The sequence below is a fragment of the Melopsittacus undulatus genome, chromosome 2, assembly GCF_012275295.1.
Source record: "Melopsittacus undulatus isolate bMelUnd1 chromosome 2, bMelUnd1.mat.Z, whole genome shotgun sequence".
Lineage (NCBI taxonomy): Eukaryota > Metazoa > Chordata > Aves > Psittaciformes > Psittaculidae > Melopsittacus > Melopsittacus undulatus.
The window spans coordinates 40,599,769-40,616,595 of record NC_047528.1 but is presented as its reverse complement, the minus strand read 5'-3'; the positions used below and the strand labels follow the sequence as shown (position 1 = coordinate 40,616,595).

The following is a 16,827-nucleotide window of genomic DNA, read 5'->3' as shown; positions in this document are numbered from 1 at the left end:
ATACCAGCTAGGTGTGAAAGAGATGTCTTTATTCTGTTTCACTATTAAATGTATAGTTAATACATTTATGTTAAAGGACTCTCCTTAAAACTACTGTAATTAATTTAATGTAAACAATGACCTTTTTGTGCAACATGTGCCAACCAACATGTGAAGTACAACCAGAGAAACAATGGTCAAAGGATTTCAGGGTAATTTGCACAGCAGGTTTCTTATACAAAGCAGTTACACAAACATCATGAAAACACATGCACACTTTCATAAAATAAATAATTCCCATCCAATTGAAGACTATAAAACAAGACAGAAAATACAGGCAATTTATTTGGGGGGATCCTTAATTACTTCTCACTTTCACTCATTTCTGCTGTTACATTACCTTTAAGAAAACACTTCTGCAGGGTGCAGTTAAGTAGCTTAGCAATTGCTTTTATTATCTGCAAATACTCCAAAAGCCTCTGATCATTGAACATATCAAGAATTAAAAATTTTAATTAAAAAAATAAAATCTAATCTTAAGTATAGCTGTTACGGGAAACAGTTCAAAAACATCATCATTTGGACCACCTTGCTTTTAATCTTCCCCATTACATTAACATTATTCCTAACTTTAGTAATCATACTTGCAAAAATAAATCCTTTGTATAGTCTGGAGATTTGAAATTTGTCCTTTTAGTTGATTTCTGTTAACAAGGTGCAAGGTCATAACTAACTTTTAAACCTCAGACAAGTTGTGCCTTGCTTTGGAACTGCAACCTTACAAGCTAAGGCTAAGGACATTTTGAAGGCCCTATTAAATAAATTCAGAAGTCCAAGTTCATTCTCTACTTCAACAACTTCGTCCCCTTAAAGTTACCAGTTCAGTGCATTTCCACCTTGTAGCAGGGCACTGCTTCAAGGTGGTGAAACAGACACTGCAGGACGTTACATTCAATTACTGTGAATTCCATCTGCATTACTGAAATACTGATTGATGAAATTGCTGTGGAAGTAAACCCACTACATGTCCATGTCTGCTGGTTAGGAATCTAAAGTGATTTTCTTAATTACTACTTTTGCAGTGTGAGAACTAAACCCAAGCAGCTTAGATGATGGCACAGGAGTTTCCCTTTCAGTATATTTTTCAGAAAGCCTTCCCTGGTTAAATTCTTAATGAAACCATTTAAAGAACTGTTGTATCTCCATACACCACTTGCTCAAGTCTCAGGCCTGAGGCATTTGGTTTTAATGCTATCCCAGTTCTGCTTGCACCTCCCCCCTTTTCAGATTTTCAGAAAACATCATCCATCACCTTCAAATTTAGGGGATGAATCTGACCTGTGAGCTGTTTTGGGCTTTGATACAAGCTTTTCTGGGCCCTGCTGAACAGAACAGAACCCAAACTTCCACCCAGAACCCTGGGACTGGGTGTCCTTGCTACGGACAGAGCGAAGGCTCCTTCACCCAGGGAGCACCTACTGGCATAGACTGTTTTCTTTGATTAATGCAATAAAGTTCACTCCAGAGCTGTACAAGCACAGAGCCTGGGGACCACAGAATTTCCCTTATCTCCTCTTCATAACCACTAGGGCTACAACATTACCATATTGATCCCCTCCCTGCCTCCACATTCATATTTAGAACTTCCAGAAGGTTCTTCTAAACAAATCAAATTTAATCACATCTGATTTGATTAGGCAAAGGGTGTTCTGGGCTTCCAGACCCTCCTCATTCCAGTACTTCTGTTCATCAGTGGTTTTCTTGACAGTATCGAGACTTTGTTTATATTAATACTTTTTGTAGTAAGTGCCATACAAAAGTTAATTATATCTCTAAATGTTTATCTATTAAATATTTTGGCAATTTCTGTAAGCAACCTAACAGTTGCTTACAGTACAGTAAGCAGTACTGGGAATTAAACATAAAAGGGAAGTGTAATGGTTTACTAGTAGGAAGGCTGCACCACTCTCAATGATGTACTGACACCAATTAATCTTCTTGCACCTTCTTACGTTCCCTCAAAAGGGTACTGGAGTTTTAGTTTGGACAAAGTGCTTTTAGGAGACACTGGCGGAGTCAGGTGATCCACTTCAAGATTAGTGGGCTTCTTTGGGCATAAACTTTATTATTAATAAAGTTAGATTTGGGGTTGGTTTTATTTTCATACTTCATACTTTTCAGACTTTCAGACTTTTCATACTTTTTTTTCAACTTCCATAACTAGAATGCAGTTTTTATGCAGCTGTTCACAAGGAACATCTAATTACGAACTAGCCTGGTATTAAAATCAAAGGCCCTTTTTTTAACAGTTTGCAGTCTAGTATAAAAACATATAGGTATTCCAGGGACCTGTTTCTGGGACACTGATCTTATTCCTTCCTCATGAAGTCAGAGCCGAGTTCCATCACTTTTCCTTTAGACTGACACAGACATGCACCCAGCCCTCCTCACACCCCCAGCAGTTCACTCCTATCCAGCAACTCTTTCTTGGCACCACTGCTAGCATTCCTGAAGCCACACAATACGTCTGATCAGGGAAAAAACAATCAAATGAAAACTAAACACTCCTTTTTCTCTCCCACAAAGAAAAAAATCCCTCATGCCTTTTTAAGTTGTCTTAAGTCTTAAAATGTAGGTGGTTTTACAGTTACACTGGCTCCTATGCAAGTTACCCCAGGTTTGCCCAGCCTATCTGAAATATTCCTCTTCAAGTTCAAATTAGGTCCAACCTTTCAAAAGAAGGCTCCTCATGGAATCTATCCTAATCACTGAAAGAACACAATTCCAGAAAATAAACCTAATGTGGTTTCTTTACACCGAGTCTAGCTGCCTTAATTTTCAAAAGGGTTGCTTAATAATACCAGTACATTTGTTAATAAAACCTGAAGAATCCCACATTATTTAACCCCCCCTTAATACATACCAGACAATTTATTACACTTGCATTAAAAAACCCAAATAGTATGTATAATCCAGGTAACTGAGGTCATATGCATAAAAATTTATTAGACATCACAATGTAATCTTCTCCATCACAGAACTACATATCGGCTTTGCAAAATCCCTGAACTTGATTTTCATTTTGATGTTTCCAGGCAGAAATGTTGCAAGCTGCATTTTGACCAAGTACTGTACAATGTGGTTTTGCTTTTTGCAAACAGGATTGCTTCTCTGGAGATTTTGGTCTCAGCAATTGATTGTCCTTATGGTTTGAAACAGAAACCTCCTAGGTTAATAAGGAAAAGTTAATTTTAAACCCATTTTCACAAAATTTCCCCCAAAGAAACAAGATCCAAACTTCCTATTGGAAATGTTCTAATTATAATTAATACTTTAACTTCCCATCTCTCCCCTTCTGAAATGAAAAAGAAATGAAAGATTTCTGCAGAAATCTTTGCTCTCAGTAAGAACCATCTCCTGTCAGATCACACATGCTCTGAATGAGCCAGACTGGATTCTTTCAGCCAACAGTGCTCATGCTTTTTTTTGTTTTTTAGGGTTTTTTTTATATTCTCTGTGGGTCCCCTGTTGTGAGAGTTGAAGGAAATACTGAATGCCGCTGCACTTAAATCCTATTCCAAAAATACAAAATTGGGCTTAGTCAGGATCTAGCAACTGAAAGACTAACCATGGGAGAAGACAGCTGCATGACATAGGTGAGTCTCTAGGACAGGTTTGAGACTAGGCAACTGATTCTTATAAGCAGCTTCACATGTATAATCCATGTCTAGCAGGGTGACTGGGATCATCAACTTCCAACCCCCTGCCACAGGCAGGGACACCTTCCACTAGACCAGGTTGCTCAAATCCCCATCCAATGCAGCCATGAACGCTTCCAGGGATGGGGCACACACAACTTCTCTGGGCTAATGGACATTTGATGTCCATGGTCTACAAGGTACCATCAATCTGCTCTTTACCTTGTCAGACTATTGGCTATTAGCATGTCAGATACAGAAGTGAAGTCAGGGCTAAATGGGCTTATTTGAGGCTTTTCATAATCTGTTACTACTAGTCAGCACTCTCTCTCCCTCAAGGACTGTAAATTATGGTAAGTAGTAGATCATAAGCTACTAAGTTTATAAGACCACAGCTGCTAAGCAAGATGATCTTTGATCTCTCCTTCAAAGAAACTAGCCTTGCTTCCCACTCTATAGAAGAGAGACACTTTCCCATCAGTCACAAGAGCCTGGGATACTTGCTAGGTATTTGCTGTCTTTTTGTAATTTATTTAGTTTTAAGATAGGTCATCAAAGGGCTTGTAATCAAGACTGTATCCAAGCAGAAAGAAGTTCTCCACCAAGTCAGCATTGCCAGGTATGTGGTAGGAAACTCAAGGCTAGTTTATGAAAACAAGTAGCAGACAAATTTCTCCCCAAAATGCGCTTCTCCACAGGCACACATCTAAAAATTTAGTAAAAAAAAAGCAGCAAGAACAACAGAGACAAGCTACGATATATCAGAAGCCATGAGTAGCCTCACAACTACCTTTCATGTATATACCTCAGTTTCCTCTGAAACTACCTATGCCTTTGTCATAGAATACATTAATTTTACTGATAGTTTATCCTGCACTTACTCCTTGTTTTCAGCATAATACTTGAAATAATGCTACATTAACACAGTCTCTATAATCACCTGAAAGCCTCTCCCCTCAAGCTTCCTGAAACTGAGTAAAATAAGGAACAGATGCTTCAGGTGGGAAGTCTGTCACTTCTGTATTGTATCACAATTTAACTCCTACCTTTGTTCTAAGCAGCTGAGATTTATTCTGAAACATGTTAATGTTCACATCATTTTCTCTGCAACTGTTTTGGGCCCCCGCAGTATCCATAATGCTGCTTCCACAAGTCTGTGTATTATAACCACTGTCCACCTGAAATCAAGAAGCAGGGCTTTAAAATTGTACTGCAATTTAACACCAATAAACCCCTCAGTTAATCAAATGCAAGGCCTATCAGGTAACAGTCCCACAAACCAACTGCCATCAGGTAATAACAAAAGCAAACCATAAACAGGCCTGTCAGAATTACAGAATCATAGACGAGTTTGGGTTGGAAGGGACCTTCAAAAGTCATCTAGTCCAACCCCCTGCAATAAACAGGAATATCTTGAACTAGATCAGAATTACTTTGGATTAAATGTATTCCTGTACATGGTAACACAAAAATTGCTATGCTGACTCCACTGCAAAAAGAAAAAGGGAATGGGGAGGAAGGATAAAAGTCACAATGCCACCTGCATGCAGCATCCATTAAGACAAAATAGACAATTACTTCCAGAATAGCATAAATATTAGAAGTGATTATGTTGAACTCAGTTTTAAAGATTTTTATTTTTACCTGAATACTACTGTTGTCACAAGGAATTCCGCTGCTTTCTGCAAGAGGTGACATGAACACACGAGAGTTTTCAATACTGAAAGTAATCCCTGTCATAAAGCTGGTCATTGGTGCATTGCTATTGCCAATTGTTTCTTTTATCCAAATGTTTTCCTCTGACACTTCAGCTATGTCAGCCATATCTACAGTATTATTTTCCTTGGAGCCTTCCATATCCTGAAATGGTGACAGCCTTTGATGACAAGCTTCTGAGTGATCTGGTGCAATAGACACAGTTGCTACCACAAGATGTGTGCCATGTGTAAAAGTATCCCCATCTTGCTGGCGTAAAGTTATTCCATTATCCATTTCTGGGAACCGAGCTTCTGATGGAGAAGCATTCTCCTTGTCTTCCTCATTCTCACTGTGGTTCTCAACAGCAATCGGTATCCTAATGACAGAAGTCTGAAACTGAGTAGTTCTGCATGCTCCAAGTCTCATAGGAGAAGACTTTTGAATTGGAGAACAACCATCTATATAAGGACTTCTTGTAGCTGGGGGTGTAATTTTATTTGAGGAAGAAGGAATATCTGGAGAACAAAATGTGAATTTTCTTTGGTCTGTAAAAACCAAAATTATTCTGTGAGATACCAGGTGGAGATAAAGTCATCATCCTGAAAGCCCTAGGGTTTTTTGAATCATTACAGCCAACCACACAGCATTTCACTGACCACTGTCTCCCAGCCCCAAGGCTGCCCTAAAAAAACTAAATGAAAAATAACAAAAAATCCCCCAAAACAAACAACAAAAACCCCAAAACAAAAAACACACCAGCACATTTAAACTATCACAGTAAAGGCAAGTTTTTACCCCACTTTTACAACCCAATTTTGTTTTCCATTACATAGTTTGCTGTACTGGTGGCCTCACATTTTTGAATGTCAATACCATACAAAGGAAAATGTGTGAAGGCTGGTTCTGTGGCTTTTTTTCAGAATAGCAATGCACATGTTCTATATGCTTTAAAAAAAAAAAAAACAACAAAAAAACCCAACAAACACCTCTCCCCCAAAAACAAAAAAAAAAAGAAACAAACAAAGGGACAACAATACAATTTTCAAGAAAATCAAACAATGGAGAAAACACCTATGCAATCTCCACATGGAATGTTGTTGAAATATCCCAATGCCCGGAGTAAAATCACGCATAACCATGGCATTAAGCCTTGCCAGGTAAGGTACAGAACAGGAAATACTGACATCTTCTAGAGCAATGAGGACACAGAATTGTGATTTCTTCACTAGTCAGTTCCCTTTCAAAAATCTTCACAGTCACATGATTTGAAAACTCAAAATAAACATTCTGTGTCCAGATAAATCAGGTTGGGCCAAATCAGATTATGACCTTACTTAGTTCAGGCATACAACTTTAACCCCCGTCCTCAGATTAATCCTTTAAAAGCTGTTGTTTTTTTTTTCATTCCTATTTGATGTCAATGCCTTCTTCAAGAATAAACTGTAAAAAGCAGTTTTTTATAATAAAAATATGCAAATCAAGAAAGAAAGAATAATACGTGCACAGTTAAACCATACCTGACAGTGGTGTCTTTCTTATGTGAAAAGCAATTGGTGAAAAAGCAGGAGAACCATTAGGGGCAGGAGACCCCTGTGGAAATGTGGGACTGGTTATACTTCCCAGACTGTAAATACTTGCTCCTCCCTGAATAGGACTTGATGAAATCTGACCCTTCAGTTTCAGAGGGAAAAAAAGAAAAAAGAAAAAAAAAGGCATATTTTCATGATGTAAATTTTTACTAATATGTAAATAGAAAAACTATTCTAACTAAAAAACATAATATAGCAGCACTGAGGAAAAACTAATCCTGTACAATGGCAATCTCTATCATTAGTTTATCTTGAATATTCCAATTGTAGCTCTTCACTTGAACATTATGCCTCCACAATAAGAAAAAAGCAATGGACTTAAACTGACACATAGTACCAAATAAGACTGTAATATCCATTGTAATTAAGAACTATGAAAAGTCTTAACAGAATATTAATACTATCTGTGTATACAGTTAAGTATTTGATCCCAATTTCTTACTCATACTAATGCAGATAAAGGCCAACTACTATATACATTCTAATGGAATCAGTGTTATCCAAATTTAACTCAGCAGCAGACACGAGTACAATGCAAAAAGTCACTTCAGCAGTGCTGTAGGAACATTGTAGGAATTCTTTATTAGGTTACCACAGTGAAAACTTTTTTTAAGCCACACTCTAGCTTAGGTAGTATTTTTTCCCACATACTTCAACAGCCCAACAGAAGAAACTGTACCATCTAAACCAGTTTAACTGTGATACTTCCATCTGGGAATAAGATTCATCTGGCTTAATTTAAAAAACAGACATTATATTCTATGCTCTAATAAATATTTCTTTATCTGAAATCTCTGGCCAATGGAAAAGAAAAAAGCATATTTAGCATTGCATTCAAAGATCCATTTACTCCACTATAAATGAGTTTAGGAGTTATAAGGGAAATAATTACATCACTTGTTCATATCAGCTAGCATTTTAAACAACAGTTCATGGATTTACACACGCCTTTTTCTGTATACTCATTTGTCGTGGCTTAAACCAAGTCCGCACACAGCTCGTTCACTCCCCCCGCCCTTGCTCCCCCAACTCCTGGAGAGTTGGGGAGGAGAATCCAAAGAATGTAGCCCCCACGGGTTGAGATAAGCACAGTTTAGTAGCTAAGGCATAACACAAATCACTACTGCTACTACTACTACAAATAATAATGATAAAGCCAATAACAAGTGAATAGAATACAACCAGCCACTGACCCATAACTCACCCCATCCTGCCTGACCGAGCACCGACCGATACCTCCTCCATCCCCCCAGAGCTCCAGCCCTTCCTGGTCTCTCTCAGTTACATCCTGGGTATGACGTGCTATGGTATGGAATACCTCTTTGGTTAGCCTGGGTCAGGTGTTCTGTCTCTCCTTCCCCCCAGCCCCCCCTCCTCCCTGGCAGAGCATGAGCTCAGAAAAGGCCTTGAACAAACCAAACACCCGAGCAGTAACTCAAAACATACTTGCTATCAGCAACCGTTCTCAGCCTGAAAGTCAAATCACAGCACTGCACCAGCTACCAAGAAGGAGAAAAATGACTGCTACTGCTGAAACCAGGAAAACATTTTATATCTATATAAAAAAATGTTACAACATGCTTTCAGCAAATATTGTGTATGCGTTGATTCCTACTTCCTTTTTGTAAAATTAAGGCATAATTCCTTCTGTACAAGAGAACAGCATCACAGCATAATAGTTTGATATAAGAAGTCAGTGACATTTTTTTGAAACTTTTTTTTGTTCACATTTTTTCTGACTTTGGAATTTGGAGGGGCAAAACAAAAAAACAACTCACAAAAACCACACCACCAAAACCCAAGCTACAAAAGCACAGTTTGGCCTAACACCTATGCTCTAATAAAGCAGTTGTAGCTTCTTAAAAAGAAGATTGTTCTCCTTTTGAAGCCTGTTAGAACACAGAATCAGCCTGCTCCAAGATCTGCTCCTGTGTCAAGTCAGTCACATGCCATCCAGCACCCAAACCAGGATACTTACTGAGCTAGGTGTTTCCAGAGGGCTTCTGCACCGAACTGGAGAGATGTCTATTGAACAAAGCACTCCAAGTGGCTGATTACCACATGGACTATGTGGAGAAATAGACAAACACTCAGACACACTTCCATTTTCTTCTAAAAACAGCTTTCTTCTGAGTGATGAAGAGCTCAGATTTCCCTGAGACTGATCTGAGAATTCATCAGTTCTGATATATTCACCTAGAAATGTCAGGGAGAAGTAATTTTCCATAAGAATGAAAGAAAAAAATCTATTACAGAAACATATATATCTAAATTAAACATTTAATCCAATTTACCAGTACATCAAGTAATTAATCTAATTTAGGCACCTATCCTAAAGTATCACTTGTTATCATTATAAGAGAGTCCACTACATCTAAGGTTCCACTTCTGCCTATCATGCTTTAATACTAAAGTCTGCACTTAAAAAAATTCATAAATATTGGTTAACATCTACTTATTGGCCTTTTCGTATTTGTGTATTTCACATCTGAGATGTGAAAAACGGATTATTATACTCCCCAAGCAAAACTAGACCCTTTTTTAAGTCTCCCATATGATTTGATAGTAATCATGATACATTATCCAAAGGCAAACCAGTCAACTCAAAGTCAAAGCAAAAAGCATACAGATGTTAACAAAGACCCATTAAAATATGCTATGAATTTTCATATCAGTGTTTTTTTGTTTTCACTCTATTCAAATTTGATATTCCTTGTAGAATAAATTTTTCCTGAATTCACAAACTATGCACTGATGGAAGTGTTTAAGATGAAATATGATAGCAATCAATATGGTTCTGATTTTCTGTTTTAATTTTGATGGCACACAATGAGGGCTATCAATACAGGGATAGGAGTGTGCAGCCAAAAACCTCTGAGCTAGCTATACCCACTACTCCCACATAGAAGCCCCTTGCCTGAGAAGCTGACAGCAATTGCTTGATAAAGCACTTTCAGTCAGACCATTAATTTGAACTCTTGCCCCCCCCCATTGAGTGATCACAGCTTTTTTGCCACCACACAACTTCTTGTCACCACTGTGGCTTCTGTTCAACGAAAGGCACAATTAAAGCATTGCTTTGCTCAAGGCAAAATTGGGCTATGAGCCTCATGGCCAGCAATGTGAAGTTGAACAGCTCTCAGTAAAGGCTCTTTTTGCGGAAGGCAGGGGGTGCCTTCTACTTTGCAATTGCTCTCCATATCCCTCCTCTTTTATCTTTGTCTATACTCAAAGTATACCATTTAAGCCAGCAGTCCCATAAAATATGCAGTAACTGTTTATTTAGACTACAGACTTAAAACTTCCATTCATACGTTTTCAATATTTCATAAGACAAGAAAACCCCAGCAAACAATACAAGTTTTCTATTTAGACATTCATAATTAAATTTTGATATGACAAAACATACCTAGTATTTTCTCTAAATTAAAATCCACTGGCAAAGACAGTACTGTCTGACAAGCAGCTGCAACGAATAAAGCCAACAAAATTAGCTTGCAGTAACCTTTGACTAAAGCTGTAGAAACAAAAATCCACTTTCAAATTGCTATGCAATTAAGCCATTTAAGATACAGTTGCAATAAGGAAAAGTGTTAATTAAAGCTAGGATTCTGATTTGACAACAACTATGCACTGCACAATCAGTCCTAGAGGTAAACAAAACAAGGGTTGTAACATAAAAGCCTCTAGAAAGGCATTCTGAACTGAAGAGAGATGTCTCTGAAGAAAATGACTCAAAAGGAAATAGAAGAAAATTCATCAAAATACCGTGGGGAAAAACACTGATTATTTATCTAAAATGAAAAGTTAAAAAAGATTTCTGCTATTTACATTGCAGAGAAAATAATCAAGATTCTCTACCACAGAACAGTTCAACACATTAAAGGCTTCTTGAAACTGTGATTTACCCATAAACCTGAAGCTTAGATTCACTTTCTAATTTGGAAAAAGTGCATGCATTTAGTTGGAAAAAATGCACTCCACAGACGACTTCAGTTTTTACTTTGGAAAAAATATGAAAGATTGTAATAGACTTTAATTACTATCAGAAACAGATATTAAAAGTAATAGTACCAAACACTACAATAAAAAAAGTATTTCTGCAGGAATATAAAAAAAAAAATACTGCCTTTTGAAATTTAAGCACCATTAAAAAATGGGTCATTTTGCTTCAGAAAAAGCTTGTAATTTCAGACATTGTCTTTTTACCCACCATTGCTTTTGTCAGGCTGCAAAGTTAGCTGTCTTCCAATTGGAGAAAGGTTATTTAGATCTATGGGTGTAAAACAGATAAGAAATTTAAGCATGCATTGCACAAAGTTTTGAAATCAAGCAGCAATTAAGTTAGAGTATTTAAAGACAACTAAAGGGAGTACTGAAGAAAGTTATCATTATAGCTGATTACTAGAATTTCAGCACCTTTCTATTCAAAAAAAGCTTAGTGAAGTAGCATCAACTTTGCCCAGATCTTTGTCTCTTGCAGTCTCCTCTACATTACATACATTTAAAACAAACTCAAGTTTGTGCTTAGCCAAACAGGCTGTGTTCAAGTAAAACTCATTTCCAGAAAATCATGCAGTTTGAACATGAAGACAAAGATGAAGAATTTGCTATTCTACTTTTTTTACACAGCTAAAGAACACATTATACCATCTTTCAGCACAAACTTTGCCTAGGTCTAAGACCATGGCTAGTGTTCTCTGCCAAAGAAGTGATGATCATACAACTGACAACTAAAAATACACTATCCACAAGCTGCATTTGCTTGATAAAAAATTTTAACAATTTAGCCTCTTCCAAATCTTGCAAAAATGCCCACGTACTTAAGAGTCTCCTACCAAACAATACTGAATGCAAACAATACGTTATAGCTGACATTCATCCAATTTTTAATGCATTTACTAAATATTTTATTAGTTATATAGAAACTTTAATAACACTAGCATTAATAATAACATCTAATAATGGCATTAACAAAATAAACAGAACACCCACACTACATACAGTGACAGTGAACTAGCAGGACACAGAGAGAACAGGATTTTACATAGCAAGTAAAAACAGAAAATTGAAGTAGAAGATTTTACCAGTACTGACGCAGCAAAGTTGTCTGCTTGAAGACAGGTTACAAAAGGAAAAAGATACAAGAACAGGAACCAAAAACAAAAAGGGAAATTGCAGAATATTTTTAATTAAAAAATAATTTTTAAACAAAGAAAGCACTCTGACAGAACAGCTAAAAATCTACCAGTTATGCCAACTTTCACTACTGCTTCTTAAAATTTAAATCAAAGTAAAAAAAAAATTATGCTTGATGGTTTCTCCAAAAGCTAAGTCAATTGTGGGTGATGCACAGAAGCAACTTACATTTACCAGAATTAAACTGTGAAACTTGCTTTCCTTCATGTTCAGTCCAAGGAGAAGGAACTATGAGCCTTTTTGTGAAAAACTAGAGTAGAATAGAAACAAACCATCTTAACACTTTTAAAAATTGAAGGCACTCCAATTTAGATTAGTACGCTGAACAAGAAAAAATTAAGTCATACCTTTTGCTACCCACAGATTTATATTTTTAAGAATTTTAACTCTTCCTTCCCCAAAACCTAAATCCCTTATAGCCTCCAAATATTTCATTATTTCATGTCCAGAGAGGTTAAAGGAAAAAAAAAGTGATTTAAAGACAACCCCCAAGTTCTTTACAACACGTATCACCCCAGATCTTTCAAGCCTGCAGAGGGAAAATTGTGCAAGTTTCATTTAACACTGATTACTCACTTTAAAAGGAAATTGCCTCTACCATACTTATTGCACAGTAGTTTAACATAATTATTTTCAATTTTTCAGTTTGTTGATTTTGACAATTAAGGCATTTTGCAGAACTGCTAAAGAGACAGTGAAAGGAAAAAAAGTGGACAACCAAGGCTTACAGCAACCTTATCAAGTGTATTTGGCTAAACAGGCTAGCAGTGAAACATTTATGAGTACTGGCACTTAAGTCTTTTTCTCTGAACCAGAAACTATCGGCTGTGACAATCACACTCCAGAACACATCTTGTTCTCACAATAAAAGACTCAAAACAAATGAAAACAAAACAGCTTGAAACACCCAACTATAAAAGACAGAATTTTTATCAGTCATGGTTTCAAGCTGTTCAGCTGCATAATTCATTAGTTTATACCTAACAAACAATAAATATCCCTTTTAATGCAGATTTAGATCAACAGGGCATCTTTGCTGCAGGTCAATTACCTAGAACCTTTATGGAATCATAAACCATTTTCCTGATAGAGACAGAAACTCGTAATAGCATGATACAATACAAAAAGGTCAGTAACTTTGTCAAAACTTTATTTTAATTGAAATAGGACTGAAGACTTGAAACACTTTCCTTCTCTGCTAGACAAATCGATGGTAAATAAAATGAAAACAACCAGTAAGAATTACATGCTAAAGGAAGTAAGTCTTGCCTCCAACTAAGTAGACTTCAGAAAAAACAAAAAAAAATCAAGGTTCTGCTGTATTTTTGAAAATGCAATAAAAGAAATTATGCCATCTAACACCAGAAGTTACTGTAAACCCTAACATACTCAATCATTTTAAAACTGAAATTAATTTTAAGAATTATCTTACTACTACATTCCCACAAGCCAAGCAACACAAAAGAAACGGTATTTGCTGATTTGACCTACGGGTGTGTGAAAGAAGATGGGAAGAAAAAGATCACATGTGTTCCAGACACATCTGCAAGTGATGAGGACAGAAAATTACTTTCTTACTGACCAGTAAAATATAAAAGGGTTCTGATTTTTGAAATCCTATATTATATGTGGATCTTTTTTGCAGATATGCAGCTAAAGCAAATAAATACTTGATAGCATAAAAATTTTATTACCTCCTCAATGGCTTTTTGCCTTCTGTCTTCTGTCTCCTTATCAATTCTAAGTGACAAATGAAAAACAATTCAATTATTAAAATCATCACACAACTGGAAAAAAAAAGTAAAGTTCAACTATGTCATCTTTTACAGATGCTTAAGAGAAACATTATAAATTAAATTGCACTAAATAACAAATCTTGCTTTTTACCGTTATGTGAAATAATCTCATGCTATAAATCTAGAAATATAACGCATTTATCTGTTACTCCAGCTCATTTGAAAGATCTGGACCATTTTTAAGTACGTATTTGCAAATCTTCCATTTCTTGTATCAGTATTTTTATCTGGACAAAAAATAGACAAAAAAATCATAACTGGTCTTCAAAATTACAACAGAATCACAGAATGGTTTAGTTTGGAAGGGACATTAAAGATCATCTAGCTCCAACCCCTCTGCCACAGGCAGGGGCGCCTTCCACTACACCATACCTCAAAGCCCCATCCAACCTGGCCTTTAACACTGCAAGGGTTGGGGCAGCCACAGCTTTTCTGGGCAACCTGTTCTGTTGCCTCACCACCCTCACATTAAGTCTAACCTATACCTTTCAAAGAGTACTTGCCTATCTAGCTTTCTCAGTTCTACCCTTCTGCAGGAGTCCCAAAGACCAAAGATGTTGGTATGGAACACCCTAAGAAGATAAACTGTGTTGTGACAAGGAGCAGAAGAGGTAGCTTGGTAACAACCACTGGCAAGACATTTTCTTCCTTCTGTTAACTGCTTTTATCTGGCTGTCTTCCAAACTGCAGTCAGAGTGGATTAGCAATTCTTAACATTAAAAGAATGACACAGAGGCAGCCTCATCTAAATATTATATCCACACTGGGGACACAGGAAAATCTATGTTAAAATATTTGAATAAAAAGTCTTCACTGCTGCGTTGAAATGTCAGTAAAGCAAAAGAACAGTGTTCTAGCATTCAAGCAAGGTAACTGCATAAGAACAGACTGGAAGTTACCTATCATGACTCAAATACATTGCTTGGCGTTGAACATCTTCCAAGTCAATTTCCACAGGATTTATTACAGCAAGCTGATCAATAGACCATCTAAATTTTCCTGGTGTCTAAAAAGAGACATGAACATCTTAGTGCTTCCTAGTCTCAAAGGATAAAATAGAACCACAGAACAAATCTCAATGGAACAATGCAGTCATAACTTCCATGAAGTTTCTGTCAGACTATCAAAAGAGTTTCCATTTAAATTATCTATTAAAAGAGTAAGTCAAATCAGGCTTCTTTATCCTGGTAGTAGTATTACAATGATTTACAAGATAATATAAAGTAGAAGGTCATAGCTAGAATTTACAAACTCAAGTGTCAAATTCTTTTCAATTTCTTAAGATAGATGTACTAAAGAACTTTAGATAAAATTTAGTCATTTCTAGATTGCAACAATCAAAATTGAGGTTCCATGAAAATCTAGTGCCTGCATCTAACCCAAATAATAGAGCCTTCCTTTCACCTCTCACAGTTCCAAGACTTAGGATTTGCAACCCCATATGCATCTTGCAAAGTCTCACTTGTAATGCCATACATAACACACAACAAAATCAAATTCATAAATAAAGCAGTTTCAGCCCTTTATTTAACATTTAATTACAAAATACCACTCAAATATCTGTTTGAAAAAAATACCTACCAAGTCTTGATAGATCACTCATTAGCACAGCTGTACTGCTTACCAGAAAGTAATTCCAACTGCAAACTAGCATATGATTTGCAACTAAAAAATTTTATATATATACAAAATCATCAACTTGATTCTGTGAATATACAAACAGCCCATAACAAAAGTGAAATTATGTTTTACTCGCATCCAGCCTGCTTAGCATCTAAGTAGGAACTGGAATACTTTTCAGCTTTAGGCAAGACAAGAGCATCACATCCAACAACTGTCCTTTATCTGCTTTCAACTGGTTTTAGCACTTAGCAGATCGGAGGAAGGCTGACAATGTCAGTATTCAAAGCAGCATACTTCTGTAATCAGAAAGAATGCCAAATGCTACCAAAATTCTTTAGCTTAGCATATACATTAAAATACACTAAATAAAATACACCTTTTAATGCATTTCAAAATGTTAGCACTGCATTTCTGCAGCTACATAACTGTATCTTACAGGTGAGTGTTTTGTTGATTTGAAGACTGAAGGACTGGAAACAATCTGTTCCTGAAGACTGTAATAATCACTAGGACTTTCAAAAGGATTCAGGATGCTGACTCGCCCTGGAGTTTCTGGTGTTATCTGCATTTTAGCTTCTTTAGTATCAGCCATAACAGTAAGAGATACTTTGAAAAAAAAAAAGGAAAAAAAAGCAATTATAATTCTGACATTTTAGGGTCATCCTGAAGGTTTTTAAAGAGCCAGAAACATTTATAAGACTAACAAAAGCAAAGCTATCTTTGACATGTTAAGCTAATAAATAAGGCTGAGAAGAAAAACTAAAAATAAATAGAACCTACGAAAAGGAGACAAGAAAGGGCACTGAAAATGAGATTTAAAATAATCAATACAAAACCCAAGACCAAATAAAAAAGCCCCCCCCCCCCCAACAAATGAACAAAACCACCAGAAACAAACAAGCGCTGAAGCCAAATATATTCCTCAAGTGCAGCTCACATACACCTAATCCTGGTCCTCAACGGCTTCAGTTTAAAAGTAGGTTGGACAGGACTTCAGGCAACCTGGTCTAGTGGAAGGTATCCCTAAAGAGGCTGGAAGTAGATGATCTTTAAGGTTCCTTCCAACGCAAACCATTCTGTGATTCCAAGATTACTAGAACGGGGGTAGCACAAGGGTCAGCCTCCCTTCGGTGCCAACCCCGCGTCGCCCAGAAGCTGTGCAGCCAGCACAGAAGCAAACAGAGAACCACAACGGCCGCCGGCCAGCAACTTGCCCTGTTGGTCTGGACCGGCCAAACCCTGAAG

The 16,827-nt window shown here is 36.8% G+C and overlaps 1 protein-coding gene across 1 annotated transcript; it reads right to left on the bottom strand.

The window, feature by feature from the left end:
• Nucleotides 1–8: 8 nt before the first annotated feature.
• Nucleotides 9–16,183, bottom strand: BORA (BORA aurora kinase A activator). The gene is made up of 11 exons (XM_031048106.2): nt 16,019–16,183; nt 14,859–14,965; nt 13,858–13,903; nt 12,332–12,413; nt 11,178–11,237; nt 10,374–10,430; nt 8,943–9,160; nt 6,893–7,046; nt 5,322–5,920; nt 4,724–4,855; nt 9–3,205 (listed from the first exon to the last, which is right to left on the bottom strand). The coding sequence occupies exons 1-11, from the start codon at nt 16,172–16,174 to the stop codon at nt 3,020–3,022; spliced, it is 1,797 nt and encodes a 598-aa protein (XP_030903966.1). The 5' UTR covers nt 16,175–16,183; the 3' UTR covers nt 9–3,019.
• Between the last annotated feature and the right edge of the window lie 644 nt (nt 16,184–16,827).

Bases quoted from the DNA above. Each gene is read 5' to 3' on its own strand.
- BORA (XM_031048106.2), bottom strand. From the start codon at position 16,174: ATGGCTGATACTAAAGAAGCTAAAATGCAGATAACACCAGAAACTCCA. The intron at 13,904-14,858 runs GTAACTTCCAGT...TTTGTCACTTAG, and splicing joins ATGTATTTGAGTCATGATAG to AATTGATAAGGAGACAGAAG. The intron at 11,238-12,331 runs GTAAGTTGCTTC...TTACACCCATAG, and splicing joins ACAGTTTAATTCTGGTAAAT to ATCTAAATAACCTTTCTCCA.